Below are 18,903 nucleotides of genomic sequence, written 5' to 3' on the forward strand. Positions count from 1 at the left end.
ATGGTAATGAGGCAGTGACGCGGGTGTGGGGGGCGGGTAGCTGACATCACCGGATGTCAGCTGCCCGGCCATATCCACGCCAGCGTGCACACATATATCCACAACTGAAAAGTCACTTATATATGCATGCACGCTAAACATCATTCGATGGTCGGTGACCATCGAAAGATGTGGGCGGTTACCCGAGCCATGCAAATGGATGTTTATGCAAAACATCCATTCGGAGCTGTTCGGGCGAAGCCGCACTTTGAGGGGGCGGCTGGGGGGGTGGTCGTTTGCTGGGTGGGGTTTGGTGGACTCGCAAGACTGCGAATTCGCAGCCTTGCGAATCAACCTGAATAACCCCCTTTGTCCCAAGTAAGACCTGGTGGCACCGAAGTTGGGGCGGACTTAATCCACCCCTCCAAACATGGCTATTAAAGGTACCAGCCATCTTTGAGATTAGACAACAGAGACTCACTGTTGCCATCCTAAACAACGGTCACAGCTGTGGGTTCACACCCAAAACCATAACACCTCTCCTGCCGACTAATTCCCTCCTACCACTCCTACATTTAAGATTTTGCACTAGCTGCAACTTTTCTATGGAATCTTTTACCTCTCTTCATCAGACTTTCCACATCTCTACAAAAAATTTAAAGGGGCTTTCAAGACCCACTTCTTCACCAAACCCAGCCAACCCTGCCTGTAATTGTCCTATATTGTCTTGTACTGTAAATTACTGTTTTCTTGTTTTGCTTATTTGTTTATGTAGTCTGTCATTGGGCACTGTGGATCCCTGAAAAAGTACATTATAGTCAGACTTATGAACATTCATTTGAAGATATTCTATTTCCTACCTAGTACATATTGTATCTAGTAGAAAAGCATACATTAAAAAAAACATAAAAAGGTTCATGAATTATTTTATATAAATAATATTGTATTCTTAAAGTGAAATGAATAAATAGCTAACAAGTGTCAAAGGCCCATTTATTAAGGGATTGCATATGCAATGTCCCACCGGCAGTATGGTCTGTAGCCTGGCATAGGCAAAATTGGGCTACCGCCATCTCAGAATGGCGGTAGCCCCGGGACCCTCTGCGATGATACATCAGGTGCCATTGGATCCCACATAGAAACATACTGTATGGGGGATGCAACTGGCGGCAGGGCAGGAGGGATCGCAGCAGGGATTAAAGGTTCCTGCTGCGGTCCCCCGTGATACATGCAGGGGATACTTAAAATAAGCAGCAAATAACAAATGGTAAATGGGTCCCAGAAAGAGACCTTGACAATATCTGTATATATACAAAGGCTTCAGGAGAAAGAAAAACCTGCCTTAATGGGCCTCCAATTAAATATATGCTTCCTGAGGTCTAAGCATCAAACCAGTGATAGTATAATTATAATATGAGGTGTTTGTGTTCTGTTATCAGAATACATTAAGTAGTGTAGTAATGCGACATGAAGCTAAGAATGAAGAGCAGGAACAGAAATGCTATAAAAATCAGTATAGCAAAATAGATTAAGAACATTTCACCTATGAATTCTGACAATTTCCCATTAACAGATGTCACAACCTACAGCAGAGATAACCCATCGTACTGCTTTTTTCATTCAGTCATTATTATTTAATGTGCAGAAAAACACTGTTATCTTTGATGCCAGCACTCCTGTCTTCAACCATTATTTGCATTTATAGTCTACAGAAGTCAAGAAAAAACTCACTATATATCATCCAAATCATTCCACTGCTAGCGCTCATCCTTAACCAATACCCTGATGGACACTTAATGGGACACAAGTAGGGTCATTAAAGGCTGAGCAGAGAATTTCAATTATTCTTGAATCCTGAATTGAAAATATTCCTGAATCTTTTAGCATGGTTGTGCTGTGTTTTCAATACAGTTTAAACTTGCCCAATATGCCAGTGTCCATTTTTACTTCTATGTAACCTCCGTTCTGTTTTCTGAAAGAACAGAGATGCGATAAATACTCACATAGACCTCATTGATCACTGTGAAGTAACAGAACGCACACAGGCGCTTTACACAAAAAGAAAATCCCTTGGGGAATTCAGTCTCCAAATGAATGACAATAGCAGCTGCCAAAAGAAGACTGTGTTTGCAGAGACATATGCAAACAGAGACATGCGTTATGTTCTACCAATATATAAAGATACTACCTTATAAAATAGAGCTAAGGGTTAAATCTAACCTTAGAAAGGGCCTTATTCAGACCTCATTGCTGCTGTGTGATTTTGCAGAGCCCTGCAATAATATAGCCGCCACCCAGACCGAGTGAAAACGGATGTGGGACCAATGTTAGACAGCACTTACATAGACAGCCATTACATCGACACCATTAGTTCGACAGCTCAGTAGGTCGACATGCTTTTAGGCGACATACCATTAGGTCGACATGTCATTAGGTCGACAGCTCAATAGGTCGACAGCTCATTAGGTCGACATGTTTTAAGGTCGACACTGCCATTAGGTCGACAGTGTCTATGTCGACAGTCAAAAGGTCGACATGGTTTTTTTCACTGTTTTTTTGGCCGAAATGTCGACACAGTCGACATGGACACAGTTTGAAGTGAACCGCAGCCCCTCGCTTCGCTCGCAATGCTTCGGGCACGGTGCCTCGCTGCGCTCGGCACACTATTTTATTCTCCCTCCACGCCCTAGTGGATATTAGGGCATGAAATACCGCCTGACGGCACATGTCGGCTCAAAAAACAGTGAAAAAAACCATGTCAACCTTTTGACTGTCGACATAGACACTGTCGACCTAATGGCAGTGTCGACCTAAAAACATGTCGACCTAATGAGCTGTCGACCTAATGAGCTGTCGACCTAATGAGCTGTCGACCTAATGACATGTCGACCTAATGGTATGTCGACCTAAAAGCATGTCGACCTATTGAGCTGTCGAACTAATGGTGTCGATGTAATGGCTGTCTATGTAAGTGCTGTCTAACAATAGTCCGGATACCGTGAAAACCCGCCCTGTGCAAGTCTGCAAATGACTTGCAAATAGTCCGCTGATGGGTCGCTAGCTGCAAATCCATACGCAACTCAATCAACATCTAATGATTTTCCCAATCTATGCAAATGTGCATAAGTCTGACCCTTCCACAAGTCTGTGACAGATACAGGTTGATCGAGGCCAGAGCTGACACACACTCCCTGAAAACTCCTGGACACACCTGCGGTTTTTCTGTCAGAAAATTGCAGTTTGCCATCCATAAACGGCAGCATCCTGTCAGTCTAGGTACAAGGGGATTTGCGTTTAGATTCAATTCGATTTTTTGTCGCTGTTTCAGCATGAGTACTGTGATCCCTACACATATGCAGTCATTTAATGATAAATCGTTGTGCAAATTCGCAAAACAGCGATCAGGTCTGAATAACCCCCAAAAAGTGCAGTATAACACTGCTCTATTTATAAGGTTTTTTCTAACCCTTTAATTCTCTATTGTCTATTTCAGTATGGCAGAGATACTCATTTAGGAGCAGCTGTTATCATATATGTAAAAAAGTTAATAATTGGGAATTTTTTTCTTATACTGTTGGTTATTGGAATTGCAGTTTATATATATATATATATATATATATATATATATATATATATATATATATATATATATATGGTAAGCCAGCCAGAGAGACGCAGTGTCTCCTGGAACGACAGGACCAGCACACCCTTGGTATTTGATGCAAAAATGTATTTAATAAAGCATCGTGTCAAACATCAATATAGCCAAAAAATCATACTTAGCAGTGACTGGCCAAGGACTGAAGACAGCAGCATACAAACATGCAGATGGTGCCCTGACGGGCCGTTTCGGTAAGTACCTTTCTCAAAGGGCATCAAGCACAAAGTGACACTTAGCTTCTATATAAGATATAAAACACACCTGTAACACGTGAACATTAATTACCTGCCCCATGCAGCCAGCACCAGCCTCTCCAATGAGCCATAATCCCGGTAGCTACAACCCGGAAATGGACACCTCAGGTGGAACCACCTTGCATGTGCGCACTGTAACGGGGAAGACAGATGGGTTCCCAGGTACCGGAAATAGTCGTCATCCGTCACCATGGTAACCCGCCGCTACCCCCTGTCTGTGTACGCACCACAGTGGAACCTGCGTGCATACACCAGTTGCAGGGGGAGCCGCTTTAGGTTCCCAGGCGTCGGAGACCACTAGACTAGTTGCCATGGTTACCACCCGCTACTCGCCGTACAGGCACTCATTCCATGGCCCCACTGGTTCTCATCATAACCTGGGTGGACTACAAAAGCCACTATAGCTAATAGGGGTGCTGGAAATGCATGAACACAGTACAAAAATCGCAAATGCAGTGGAACTGTCATGATTAATCAAGTAAGCCTGTTCGTCCCAACTTTAAAGACAATAGCGTACATAGTTAGTTAAAGACCTCCTGGGGTATTCTATACAAAACAAACCCCATAGTGAGATAGGGTTCCTATTTAAATTTAAATTAGTCCTATATACGTAGGGTCCATAGCCTCCTTAATACTTCAGACAATCATGACAGTCCCCTCCATGGCGGGAGGGGGGGGTCGCGGGGGAGGGGGGGTGTGCCACGAATCGTGGGAGTGGGGGGGGGTCGCGGGAGGGGGGTGCAGGGGGGGAGTGTTTGCCACGAATCGCGGGAGGGGGGGTTCGCGGGGTGCTGCGAATCGTGGGAGGGGGGGCGGGGGGGTGTGTTTTGCCACGAATGGGAGGTGGGGGGGCGGGGGGGGGGTATTTTTATTCCCCCACCCCGGCCCTGGGAACTCGCACAATGCACTCCTGGGACCGCTGGAGATGCCGGATATGAAGCTGAAGGCCTGCCATGGATGCCGGAGGACTCCGTGGACGCCAAAGGACCATCGGGGACACATAGGGGACAGGTAAGTATGTAAAAAAAAATGATTCCAAAAACCGTAAAAAGTCCCTTATTATCCCTTATCTCCTATATAAGGTAAACATCAAAGGTCATTATGATGAATACAAATGATTACTTGGCATTATTCGCACCAATTTTGACAAAGTCACTTGGCGGGTTAACCATCTACTTTTCTTTAGCATTTCCTTTGTACATAGGTAATGTGGTATAAGGTCGGTATAATTTGCGGTCACTATATGCACATCATCCCATCTGCACATCTGTTTCCCGTACTGTAGACAGGATTAATTCAATGTTATTGCTTTAGGTAAACATATTTCAAATACTGAAACAAATAATATGTTTTATTTGTGCTAGGATACATATACTGTACATTTGAAATGTAAGCTTCCCAACAAAACTGACCACAAAATCCTATCACGTAGCAGTTCTGCAGCAGTTGTAGATATGTTACGTAACCTGATCCTAAATTGTTGTCGTGACTCGTAGCCTAGAACACATATTTGCAGGAGTAATGGCAATTTCACTGTTGTTTGAAAAATGAGAAGTTGTAAAGTGGCATAACTAGGGTACAAATAAACAGTGGCTTTCTGCATCTGACTGGTACTGGCCAAAAATGAAAATCAATAAGCAAGTAGCATAACTGTACTTCTGTGAAACGTTCCATAGCAAACATAAGATGAGAGCTACTTCTACACTGTTAACACAAATACATAATCTGACCTTCATCATAAAAAAAAATGGTTAAGAAGGGGGTAAATATGTGAGGTGATCTACAACAGGTCACGGATCTATTTCTCTAGAATTCCACACATACATTAATTACAGATCCACAAGAGCTCAATTGCTACATAACAAAAAGGGCTCACAGCTTCTCTCTTGCAAAGATTGTGTTCATTATTGTTAATAACTGCTATCTTTGTGCCTGATACTACTATAATTCCACTGATAAGTTTGTAAAGTTGGTTAAACCTTTGGGTGCCAAGTGAATTTGGCCAAATATGTGTAAAAAAAATGGCAAGCTAACTTTTTTATTCAGCATGATGGCCTGTAATGTTTACCTTACAGTATATAGAAAATATCATCTTTTTTTTTTTTTTTTTTTTTTTATAAAACTTTATATATTTGAATTTATATATCAAATGTGAATTACACTGGCATTTTTAGCAGATATTTTGAACATCTCTCACAGAGATGTTGGCACTGAAAGGGTTAACAAAGTAATAGATTTTCCTTGTTTGTGAGTTTAAAAACATGAGTGTGGAACCCATTGGTTCCGATGTATGGGTACCCAGAAGCCTTTTGCATGCAGTCGGGTGTGCACATGTAGTGTGGTGCAGTTTTTCGGACACTACATGATCCATTTGATTATATTTACCTCCCCTGACCCCCCATTACCATCACATGTCAAAAGTGATTGCGTTTGACATGTAGTGTCACTGGCATTTAACCAAATTCCAGCAACCTAAATGTCAAGTAATAAAGTTTTGTCAATTCTAATAACATGGAACAGTAGGTATAACCTTGGGGTTTTTGATGGAGAAAATGTTTGACACATCTCGACTAGCACCTGGCTAATTCATGTTGGCAAATTTAATATTGTTTATAGAGACAGTGAAGACCAAGCTTCAGTTAAGTAGTTTCATATGTAGCCATAATTGTGCTGTGTATGCGGTGTTCACTTTCTGATTGGTATACACTTTGGTATAGACATTACAGATCATATATGTTGTTAATTTGTACTAAACTTTATTTATACATTCAAATAATCATGTTATCGTTATGTCAGAAACCTATACAGTTTTATATGTTGACGTTTCATATTAGTTAGCTGACACTTACGTGAAATTGCCACGTATTTGTGGCAATTTCATTTTTTTAACTGATATTACAAAACAGACCAGCAAGAGGGGATACAAACCATTTCCTTGGATACCTGCTAAATAGGAACAACCACCATGAAGCTTTGTTGACATTTCTGCCCCAAAGTTGCCATCATGACTAGACAGCAGCCACCTGCTACCAGAACTGAATGCTTGTCAATGGGCATGATTCAGGGACTGACGCAGCAGTGATTCTCTGCTACTGCGTATGCATGAAAAGTCCTGGAAACCCTTACTGGGCACATGAGAACACAAGTATCCGATGGTGGTCACAAATGCTTATAACATTACTATTTGCAAACACTTGAGAAGGGGTTTACCATTTTCAATCTCTGGTCGTTTCAAGGTGGGGACTGGGAAGTGACCTAAAGCACAAAAAGGGCATGTTTCATTAAATGGAGTGTTATGGGATTGTCAATGACATGTCTGGTAATGCTGCCACATTCCATATAGTAAATCCACTGCTACTGTTTAGTTAATTTGGGGAGAGTAGCTAGAGTAGACCCTGGGTACTGCAAATGTCAATGTTCAAACCAATGTTGTGTCAATGTTTAAGTGTTTACAATGTCCTTGCAATTGCAGATGAGTGTGCACCAATAAGTGTGCATCTCACACTTGTACACTGCATGCACAGTACAGCACAAAAGAAAGGCTGAGATTGACATCTGCATATTTACACAAGGGCAACCGTGATCACAGCAGCATTGCTAACCATCTCTGAATCAGGCTCAATGAAAGGTGCCAGGTCTAGTAGTTCATCTAGGCAAGAGATTCATATCCCACTTAGCAAGTATAGATGTAGCCACGCTGATTGATGCTGCAGTGCGTACACACAGACATACGCATCGCGGCATGCAGGGCTGCAAATAGCTTTTAATTGAACAGAACCCTAATCTAAGCCCACCGGGAGCTTCGTTCTCTTTCCGATCAGGTTATGACAGCATGTTCAAATGCCACTTCTGTGGTAAGTAAAAAGCAGAGGTTGGTCATGTGTTGGTAATACCTTTACGTTACAAAGAGATAATAGCTTTGTGACATAACTGAGTCCTGTACAGTAATTATACATGTGGGATTCGGGTATCGATTAACAGATGGACAATGAATAAGGTCGATAGTCAATAGGTCATTACCATATGGTTGACATACATTAGGTTGACAGTCAAAAGGTCAACGTGGAAACGGTCGACAAGGTCAAAAGATCGACAAGAAAAATGGTTGACATAAGGGTGGGGTTTTTTGTCATAGAAACATAGAATTTGACGGCAAATAAGAACCACTTGGCCAATATGCCCATTTTTTTGACCTTTAGATAATCTCAACCCTATTTGATCCTTAGTTCTTAGTTCTCATATAGCCAGGGATACCACTAGGAATTTGCTTACCACCCAACTCCTGCTGCAGGTCCAGAAGCACAGGGTTCTTCAATGCAAGACGCGGGCTGCAAATTAAAATTACCAGCAGCCGCTCTGACTGGCTAACGGAATACAAGCTCTGATTGGGCTCAAAAGCCAGTGCAGCATTTAAATTGGCCGCCGACGTCCTGCATTAAAGAAGCAGGCAGTACAGCGGAGGCAGTCGGGGGGGGGGGGTGTTGTGGTCGGCAAAATGAGTTGCCAGGGTCCTTCCAGAGGTCGGGGCCCGGGGCAGATGTACCCGCAGCACCCCCCTGTCGGTGGCCCTGGATGTAGCCTTAAGGACCACTGGCAGGAGGCTATTCAACTCATCCACTACCATTTCTTCAGCACATGTCCTCATGTTCTAATACTTATTTTCCTTTGAAAAACGTGTCATTTTGTGTGTTCAACCACAACTGAGCCAAATTAGTGGACTCGCCACACTGTGGGCAAGGTTATTATTCCTAATTGTAGTCCACGTGGATAGTAAACAAAGCCAAACTTTTGAAAAAAAAAGGTGTCAACATTTTAAACCTGGCGACCTATTGAACCTGTTATCTAATTCAATTGGTAGCCGCATGACTATGACTTATTGACTGTCGATATATCATCTGGGACAGAAAGCAATAGGAATAGCTACAATGTTTATGTCAATGTTAATAAGTCCTAAGTACAGTAGAAGCAGGTGTAGCCATGTTGGGCGGTAGATGTTTCTCCTGTCTCTTACCTTGTTTCTCTTGAAGTATGCTCTCCGGCAGGCAGCAAAGCACTTCTCACTGCAGAAGCTTTTCACCTCACTCCCCATGCTTAGGGAGTAACGCTTAATTCCCACCTTCTGGCACCAGGCACACATGATTTGCACATTTGACACATCATCCTCTATAGTATAGAAGAAGAAATATTACATGATTTGTATATTTGTTCAAATATAAGCAAAAATATACACCTGCAAAAAATCTTTATATTATGAAAAACTAAAGCTACATGATGCTTCTTATGCAAATACAATCATACAGGCTTAAGCAAATCTAAAACAGCAATAAAACATAATTCAAGCTTCCCAGAGTTATTTCCATGTAACCAATGATAAAATGTCCAAATCTGTTATCTGTAGCCATAAAACCATCCAAATCACTGATGCCAATGATCAAGCCTGGAAATCATATAAATTATTATTTAAGGCTAGCCTCCAAAAATAAAGATTCATTGTTGCCTCAATTCAAGGCAATAAGGAATTATTATGCGTATGAATGTACCTTTGGTGAATCGCCAGTACAGGAACTCGGATGCAAACCAATCCCAGTGGTTAGTGGGAGGTTAGGAAAAGCTAAGCTCTGGTAGGCTTCGCATGCTGGAGCTTAGCAAATCTGGCAGCACAACAGCCAATATAGAAATGTATGGGGTTGCCAGAAATGTGACATTGTGGGGTTCTTAAAATTTGTGGACCCCTGAAACGCCACAAAATATTTTAATAAATGGTACCCTAAGGTAAATGTATTATTGTATTTAGGAGAATATTTATTAACATCAGGTGGGACAGAGAGATCTAGATTTCAAAGAGGCGTCCCAAACTCAATTCTAATTGTTCAAATTAAAGCTATCCAGAATTTCTGGACTACATGTAAAAGCTGCCAGTATCTACCGTGTAGGCACACAAAATATATGTATTTGCACCCCCTTTCATGTTTACCCAGTTACAGATGTGTCCACATACATCTGTCCTCCATACAAGTCACATCATACATAAGATGTGAGCTTCGTGTGACATCTTTTTTGGGACTTTTTTTTTTGTTAAATAACATCTTATTTGCAAAGCGGAGCAAGTATCAGCTTTTGCTAATTTTGCGTCCTAATACGGCATGCCTATATTCAGTGTGTGACTGAGGCTGTATCAGAAATGGAACGTTACAGTGTGTTCCTGGAAAAAACTGTAATGTAGCATATGGTATGTAGATACAGCCGCCACAATGAATTTAAGCATGGCATGGCGTGACTAGAAGGGATGTTTAACTCAAAGGGAGGCAGATGTAACAGTAACAGTTGGCATCCAAACCATTTAAACCAATTTCAACATTCTGAACATATTGTGATTCTACAACCTGACCTGAACCATGTCAATGCAATAATGTTTACATTATGAATGTCGACATGGCTACTGTTAACCATCTGATACCACTCCAGCCTCATGCTAGGTGCAAAAGATCTGTCGGAAATAGACTTTTCCACCCATGAGAATTACACAGTGCTTTACATATTGTACATGCCCACGATGTCACCCCAAATATGTACATTTTGTAGTTCATTTTTCAAGTTAATTAATTTTAGACAGGCTCTGACAAGAGCCAATCCTGGTGAATAGGAAGCTTACGCTATCATGCTGCTTCCTTGTTCGGGTCTCCTGCAAGAACTGCAATGCATGGCCATTGGCCACGGCATGAGTCATCAAGAGTTAGGAAGTAACCTAGGACAAGATCTGTAATTTAGAATTGGATCTTGTCACCTATCACATTCATCTATTTTACTAACAACTCTTCATTCTTTGGGCTTAACTTATGGATGGATGCAGTAGCACTGTATCAGCACCTTTATACAGGTACTGTGCTAAGCTATGCTTATGTAGAAGGAGTCATCTTGTAGAAGGGGGTTTCTTCTCTGACCCACTGCTGTGTAACAGGACACAACATTGGATCACTCTGCAGAGTACTATTTGTCATCTTCAGGATACCCAGAATGACCGCTGCAACTCATTTGCTGGAGACAGGAAGTCTGTGTCATCCTTGCCCCGGCACTACCACAAAATGGAGGCAACAAGCCTCAGTTTTGTGAAACAGAACCCAATGCCAGCCACTCCCCTCCACCAAAAGGCTCCAACCTCCTGACACCTGATGTCTGATACCACTATGTGGGAAATTTACTAAGATGGGAGTTCTATTTCACATGGGATGTTCCTAAAGGCAACCAATAAAAATCGACTTCTTATTTAGCACCTTCTAGAAGATAAGGCATAGTATAGCATAGCAACATCCCATTCCATCTGAAATAGAATGCCCATCTTAATAATTTTACCCCTCTGTATGCGAACATGAAGGATCACACCTGCACATTTCTGAAAATTGGAAAACTGCATGAATATTGCAGTACTGTTCATCCACCTGTCATCCCCCATGTCAGTTAAACTCTATGCAATTGAGAAGCTGAAAAATTAGACATCCAAGTAGATGCAAAATCTGCTCTATTATAGTATTTTTTCTGGAGACAAAAAAGAGGAGAAAGGTAATGACAATGGTTTACGTCTGCCTATTGTATTGGCTATAGTATCATATACACCAGTAAATATTTTTTAGATACAAATTATTATATTATATTATTATATCCCAACCATTTTGGGTAGTGTCCAAGCTTTCATCTTTCAATCCTATATGCAGTAAAAATGGTTGCAACATCCTGTCACTCATGGCCATGCTTCATGACTATAAGGTTACCATATATACTCGAGTATAAGCCTACTTTTTCAGAACATTTTCTATGCTGAAAAGGCCCCCCTCGGCTTATACTCGAGTGAGGGTCCCACTTGAGTCAATAAGTTTTCCCAGTTTTTTTGTGGTAAAATTTGGTGCCTCGGCTTATATTCGGGTCGACTTAAGGTGCCCACAGACACATCAATTATCGAATGCGTTTTGTACTTTTTAAGCACAAATTGCATCTTATGTACAATTATTGGATGGTGTTTATGGGCTTGTGCGATGCGATATTGTATGTCTAAAAAAGTACGTGCTGCACATACTTTTTAGACTACATCTGAAATTTAACATTACAAACATGGGTTCATCACATGCATCCAAGTGCACATCTCATAGCAAGCTGGAAGAAAAATTGTATAGAACCATTGTACAGTCAAAAACGCATAGCACAGTACAATTGTAGCGTCTGTGGGCACCTTTATACTTGAGTATATACAGTACTTAGAAAAAATAGAAATTGCAATATTAATAACATTTATTATAAACACTGCAATTTAACATGGAGTAAAACTGAGAGTGATAGCATTATGTTTGACAAAAAAGGTGTGTGTGGGGGGGGGGGGGGGTGTCTATGCTCTGGATTTGACCCTTAGGAATTTTAAAGACTTATCTGAAGAAGTCAACTGGTCATGGTAGGCAGGTTCCTTTTTTTGGCTAAAAGTAATGCTAAAGTAATGCTAAGAGCCTCAGTTTTACTCCATTTTAAATTGCAGATTTTATTATAATAGTTTTGATTGTTTTTAGTGTGCTCCTGCATTCTTGGAATGATAGCTCCTCTTATTATGTTCAGAATTAGAGTGCAACACACACATAATTATGTATGCAACCAGCAGATCTGATTCACCACCAGTGGCTACAAATCCCAGCAAGATTTCCATATTTTTGCACAATTACTGCATACAAGGATTGCATCTGAGACGGCATTTGCACATTCTCCGAATAAGGCCCGTAATCTGCAGTAGAACATGAAAATGCTGAATGTTGTGTGCATGCAGGTGAATCTATGAACATGCCACCCAGGAAACGCTCACAAAGGAATATTCTGTGATTTAGGTTTGCGCAGCAAGGTTCCTTCTGGGAAATATCATCAAAGGTTAAAATTTTCAAAACGAATATATAATGACATGGTCATTCAAATTCAACAACACTAAGAGGAGTATGAACCTTGAACTGTTTCAAAAGGTATAATAAGCCAATGTCCTTCAACAAATACCACAGTTACACCGTCTGATAAGCAAGCCTTCAGTGTGAGAACTTAGCTACATCAGTGAGATATGGGTGTGAGGTTGAACATGTGGAGAAATTGAATATATCAGAGTATAGAATGGCAACTTTGTTGCTGTGTGAACAGGACAAGAGAAAGGGGTGTCACTGGTAAGAGATAGAAGGTCATGAGAGAAGAAGAAAGATACAGACACAGGAAAAAGGATCTAATCACCATAAAGAGCTCTGATCTTATAGTGAAACAGAAAACCATTTTCTACGTTATGGCAATAAGCCCAACAAGAGAGGAAATACATAAAGTGATAACATGCAATGGACACCGTGCCTTAAAAGCTATGTCAAGATAACCTAGGTAATGCAGGTTATATAACTTATTGCCGTTCAGCCCCAAAAAATGGCATAATACTCATAATGTATCATAATAACGCTTGTAATGCGGATGTGTATGGAAATATAATGTACCATACAAATAGAGCACTGTAAATTCAATTTGAACTTTAAAGGATGAAGAGCTTCTTTGAATTGATGATAAAAACTCAACTACTTCGGATAAGTTATGAGCGTGATAAATTTTCAAGCAAACATCTGCCTATAGGCCTAGTAGAGCACACGGCATATTCATGTCTACACATCTGACGAATGCACCAAGCCCGGATCCTTCGACCTTGGATGCATGCGCAGATAGGACGCCGGATCTAAAACCCAGAAGTCCTATTATTGCAAGGAATGGCTCTTGCCGCAAATGCTGTACTTTGCCAATTTATTCATGCATATGGTGTTACTAAATGCCAGTATGCATGCAGAGACTGTCGGCAAGCATCACAAGCTTATTATGATGCTTGCTGCATCTCGCCCAATGAGTTTTGTGCATGCATTGTTATTGATTCCCATAGCACAACACACGGCTAGCCCCATACCAAAACACCTGGCTACAGAACAAATATAGAACCCCATTCATATAATAATGAATGCTTGACCACAAGTACTAAAGGTTTGCCTGCCTAAATGTTCTTTTAGACACCGTACATACAAGTGATCACAAGTTAGTGTGACGCATTTAGGGAGATAGGTATCAAGCCTTGGCGAGATATACTGTATACTATAGATGAAAAATGGTCCATAACAGCCAATCAGTTTGTAAAGGTCATTTATCTTAAAATGTTCTATGAAATGACTGAATGGTTGTGTTGGGCAACAATTCCACTTTATCTCTCTCCAAAGCTTGGTACATCCTGGCCACAAGTTCTATGCCACCCCAAATTCCCTGTCATGTAAAGTTGTCATGTCCTTTGAATTGCAGTGTCTCCTATTGGCAAATGCCAATCCCCAGTGTGGGATAGCAAGCATTCCACTCAAATCAGGACAGGCAGAACAGTTGGGATCCATGAATTATATGGATATAACTGATCATTTTCTACTAATACAATAAATGCACAAAGTAAGTAAAACATATTGTACCTGATGATGGTTTCATAAAAGGAGGAGGAATTAAGGGTACCACAATTGGCATATTTCCATGATTTCCATGATCCTTTGACCCCGCTGGTAGTTCTGCAAGCCCATTTCCTGAAGCAAGCCCTGAATAATTTATATTGGTATTGAATGGTGAGATAACACTGTCCTCTGATAGTTTTGGTTTTGGCAAATAATTTTCTGAAATTAAATTAAAACAAAAATGTAACAAGATGCATTTTATTTGTATTGTTATATTGTTAGCCTCAACTGATTCAATACTAGGCAGAGTAATACACAATAAATGCAATTTTAATTATTGTTAATATTTTGAATTACTGGTAAGGTTTAGATTGCATATACTTTTAAAGAGTTTATTTACTCAGTTAATTAAGGACTACAACTTTCAACTACAAGATAAATTACCCCAATAATGTGTAATATCTTCGGAAATCATTCAGTGTTGTACGTAAACCTAATGAGAGACGCTTGCAAACGTATAGTTAGAGGTGAGGGGACATTGTGCAATCAGTGAAGGGGGTAATTAATATACTTTAATAGAATATAAGGAAGAAAAGCAGCAAAAAATTTAAGGGGCATAAATCAGGAATTAAAATATAATGTTAAGGATTGTTTGAGGGAGGGGGCCCACAATTGGTATTGTGTTTAGGGATATGGTACAACTTACCGCCCGTCGGAATTCCGACGGTCATTTCTCTGACATCGGAATCCCGACTGTCAGGAGTCCAACAGGGGGCGAGAGCATTGAAGCCCCTTATGAGCTTGGTGGCTAGCTGCACTCACCACCAAGCGTAGATTTGGTGGGGTGTATTCAAATTGAAATCTAAATTGCAGTGTAAAAATAAAGCAGTCAGGATTTACCCTGCACAGAAACAATATAACCCACCCTAACCCAACTCTCTCTGCACATGTTACATTTGCCCCAACTGCAGTGAACATGGATTTGCCCATTAGAGAAAGCTTTTGTTTTTGCCCATAGTGCAATAAGATCTTGTAAAATGCAGATTGTATTTATTTATTATTTATTAACAGTTTCTTATATAGCGCAGCATATTCCGTTGCGCTTTACCAAGGAGACAAAAAGGCAGATGTTGCTGTTGCAATTGTGCTTGTTGAATTTTGGTCCCCATGAGAGTGTTAGGAGACAGAGGGCCAGATTTGGACTAAAAGGTAAGCAGGATATATAATAAATAATCCCATTAAAATGTTTTATTTCACCTTATTTTGTAGAAACAACGGGATAATGACTATCTATCTACCGTAGTCAGCACTGCAGTTTCCTTCATTGTGGCACACTGCATCAGTTGTGATGTACTGAAGTATGCATTTTCTAAACAACCAAACTACAATGCATTCTAAATAACATAAACATCAGATAAAGGTGATGGACAGACTTATGTGTGGAGAGTACTGTATGTCAATGAGAACTAAGCCATGCCATTTTGCATAATAATTCCTAAAAAGAAAACTAAAATGTATTACATACATTTGCCAGCAGACAGGAAAGTCAAGTCTGAAGAGTTAGCAGTGGTTGGCAATATGGGACTGATGCATTCTGAATAGCTAAGTGGACAGAAGGCCCCTACGGCTACAAAGAGGTCACATAAATGAAAGACTGTGAGGACAGCATGGTGTAACATTAACGAGCTGCTTAAAAACCTCAGCAATGCTCTATGCATGGTAATTAACTTACTTTATGATCCAGCAAAGGAACTTCTGGATAGAGAACATTTGCTTTGGCTCCACAAACAAGGTTTTGTGCACATGATATGCAAAGAAGCCTCTATGTGCTAATGATGTGAAAGCTGTGCACCATCTTTGTTCATTAAGCTCATTCTTAGGTTTGATTAACTATGGCAATGTCTTACAGAAAAAGGGTCATATAATTAGTATACACTGATAGTATGTGAGACATTTCAATAGAAACCCTCAAATACATCCACATGTATATAAAATGTAGCTACTGAGAATGGTATTATCTACTGTAGGCACAAATGCTGCTCAAACCTAGACTACGGTATGGTACCTAGACTATGGCATTTTTAATGGCTGAATTATTAGATCTTACACATTTTTTTACATTAAATAGTCAACTACAATTTTTTTTAAATTGTACAATACTAGTACTACTAGTAATGATGTTTGATTACATGTCTTGAGTTATCATATTGTATTGTAATGCCTCTTTTTGTGTAATGGAGCTGGGTCTTTCATTCACTAATCACCTTGAATTATACCTGCCAGTAGCCAAGGATCAAAAATGATTCTCAGAGCTAAAAACTAGAAGTTCCAGAGAAACCGCTACTTGAGGGAATCATGAGTGCAATGTGCATCACATAGACATTACTGAAGCACAAGCTGTCTGATCCCAAGCTTGCACATACCTAGGGAAGAGCTAATCAGAGCAAGGATGTACATAGCGCAAGATGTTTTAATTGCTGCAAATAATGTACTTTGTAAGTAAGGCACATATTGAGGTATATATATATATATATATACAGAGAGAGAGAGAGAGAGAGAGAGAGAGAGAGAGAGAGAGAGAGAGAGAGAGAGAGAGAGAGAGAGAGAGAAATGGACCTGTTTTTATACTTACATTTCATTTTATTTCATTACAAAACAGATTTACAATACTATTCTACATTATTCAGAATAAAAACATGTTTGACAAATGTAATTGATATGTAAGAATGATTTGTCAGCTATTTAAAAACCCATCAGTGGTGTATTTAACAATAGTAGTAAAATGGTTGTAGTCATACAAATCACTGCATATTAGCCTAGGGGGAACTCACTCTATTCAGTAGCAAGAGAACCATCATAATCATCTTATTCAGTCACGGTACTAGTCAAATCATTAGGCATAACGCCATATATATGTTTTCTATGTCTGATTACTCACTGAAAGGTATTCATCAAAGTCTGGATAAAGTGGAGACAGATGAATACCAATGTGTTTGAAAAAGGCCAGTTAGGAGCTGATTGCTTGGCACCTGAAAAATACACCGTGGTACAATTTGTATTATATAGGTGTAGTACTCCTGAGTGTGTGTTCTAGGGCGCTGGTTCTCTTGATTTTTTTTCTATGGTACTGGAAGATTATTTTTATTCAGCCAATCAGCGTGCGGCCAGTGTTTTCAAAATCAGAAGCACTTCCCCTGCCGCCGCCCGGTGGATAGCACTTGTTATTTCCAAGGCACTGCAGGGACCTCGCCAACTTAATACACAGTGCCGCAGGGACCCCTCTGACCACGGCTTGCAGACAGCACCGCAGGTACCCCTCAGACCCCCTGAAGCCAATAATTGCATTATTAGATTATTTTTATCCAACCCTATAGAATGTAAACTCTTACAAGCAGGGCCCTCTATCCTCATGTGCTTTTCTTAGAATATATATATATATATATATATATATATATATATATATATATGTGTATATCTGCCACCCTAATAGTTGCTTCAGTGTCCTGTCCCCTGATGCAACTATATTTATTTACCAGGTAATGCCATTTATGTACTCTTAGGCCCTGCGGAACCCTTTTGGCACCAGATAAATAAACAATAATAATAATAATAAGTCAATATTTTTAGTGACAGCTACAAATAAGTATCTGTATCTTCATATTAACAATTATCATCTATGTTTAATTATTTCAAATAATTGTTGTACTATATATATGAAATTGTCAAGAAGATAGTTTTATCAATGTGATCAGTGATTATACTTAATATAATGTTTATAGTGATATAGGTCTGAGACTATTGCATATGTTTCTACCAAGAGTTTTGTACTAATAAATATATATAAAATATTTAAGGCAAGCCCCAAATTCTAGAAATGTATATTTATTTTATGTGTTGTTTTATATAAATAGGACAGCTAGGATACAAGGTATACTCCAAATTACCTCAACCATAACACCAATAACTACAATAAATCCAGCGAATCTGTATTGAAAAACTAGTGAGACTAGATTATATTTCTAAATGTATCTTTATTAATATAATTGCAAATTTTGTATTACACAAATACAACAGTACTTTGATTTTGATGTCTCACCCCTGAAGAAGTCATGTAAGATGAAACTCGTTGGGTGATTCATGCGGGGTTCCCCAAAAAAGGAGCCAACAGGAGTCCACCAGGAGCTCACACCCGCTGGAGGGGTGGGGTGGACTTCAGTAGCATCTGTTCCTAAGGAGGATACCCACTTGTTTTTACAATATTATTTTAAGTACGAACAGTTATACAATTGTAGCTTCTAATGGAACATATACAATTTGATGAAATTGGAGATGTGCAGATCCGGATTTACCCAGATTTCAAAATGGGATCTTATTGTCTATTTTGCTGTCACATTTTTTGGAGCCAAAACATGTGACAGCTGATAACTAATAAGATCCAGTTTTGAGATCCGGTTAAATCCGAATGTGCACATCTATATATATATATATATATATATATATATATATATATATATATATATATATATATGTGTGTATGTGTGTGTGT

The 18,903-nt window shown here is 39.8% G+C and overlaps 1 protein-coding gene across 2 annotated transcripts in view; it reads right to left on the minus strand.

The window, feature by feature from the left end:
- The window catches only part of SOBP (sine oculis binding protein homolog), a 162,298-nt gene that overhangs the window by 94,359 nt on the left and 49,036 nt on the right, over positions 1-18,903 (minus strand). Inside the window, exons 3-5 of one of the 2 annotated variants that reach the window (XM_083176942.1) lie at positions 18,454-18,585; positions 14,382-14,576; positions 8,906-9,057 (exon numbers count right to left, since the gene is read on the minus strand). In XM_083176942.1, coding sequence (XP_083033068.1) covers positions 8,906-9,057; positions 14,382-14,576; positions 18,454-18,585 — 479 coding nt within the window. The remainder of the gene's footprint in view (positions 1-8,905; positions 9,058-14,381; positions 14,577-18,453; positions 18,586-18,903) is intronic. The other variant, XM_083176943.1, reaches the window with a different exon arrangement.

This window comes from Crinia signifera, chromosome 3, assembly GCF_055691185.1.
Source record: "Crinia signifera chromosome 3, ASM5569118v1, whole genome shotgun sequence".
Lineage (NCBI taxonomy): Eukaryota > Metazoa > Chordata > Amphibia > Anura > Myobatrachidae > Crinia > Crinia signifera.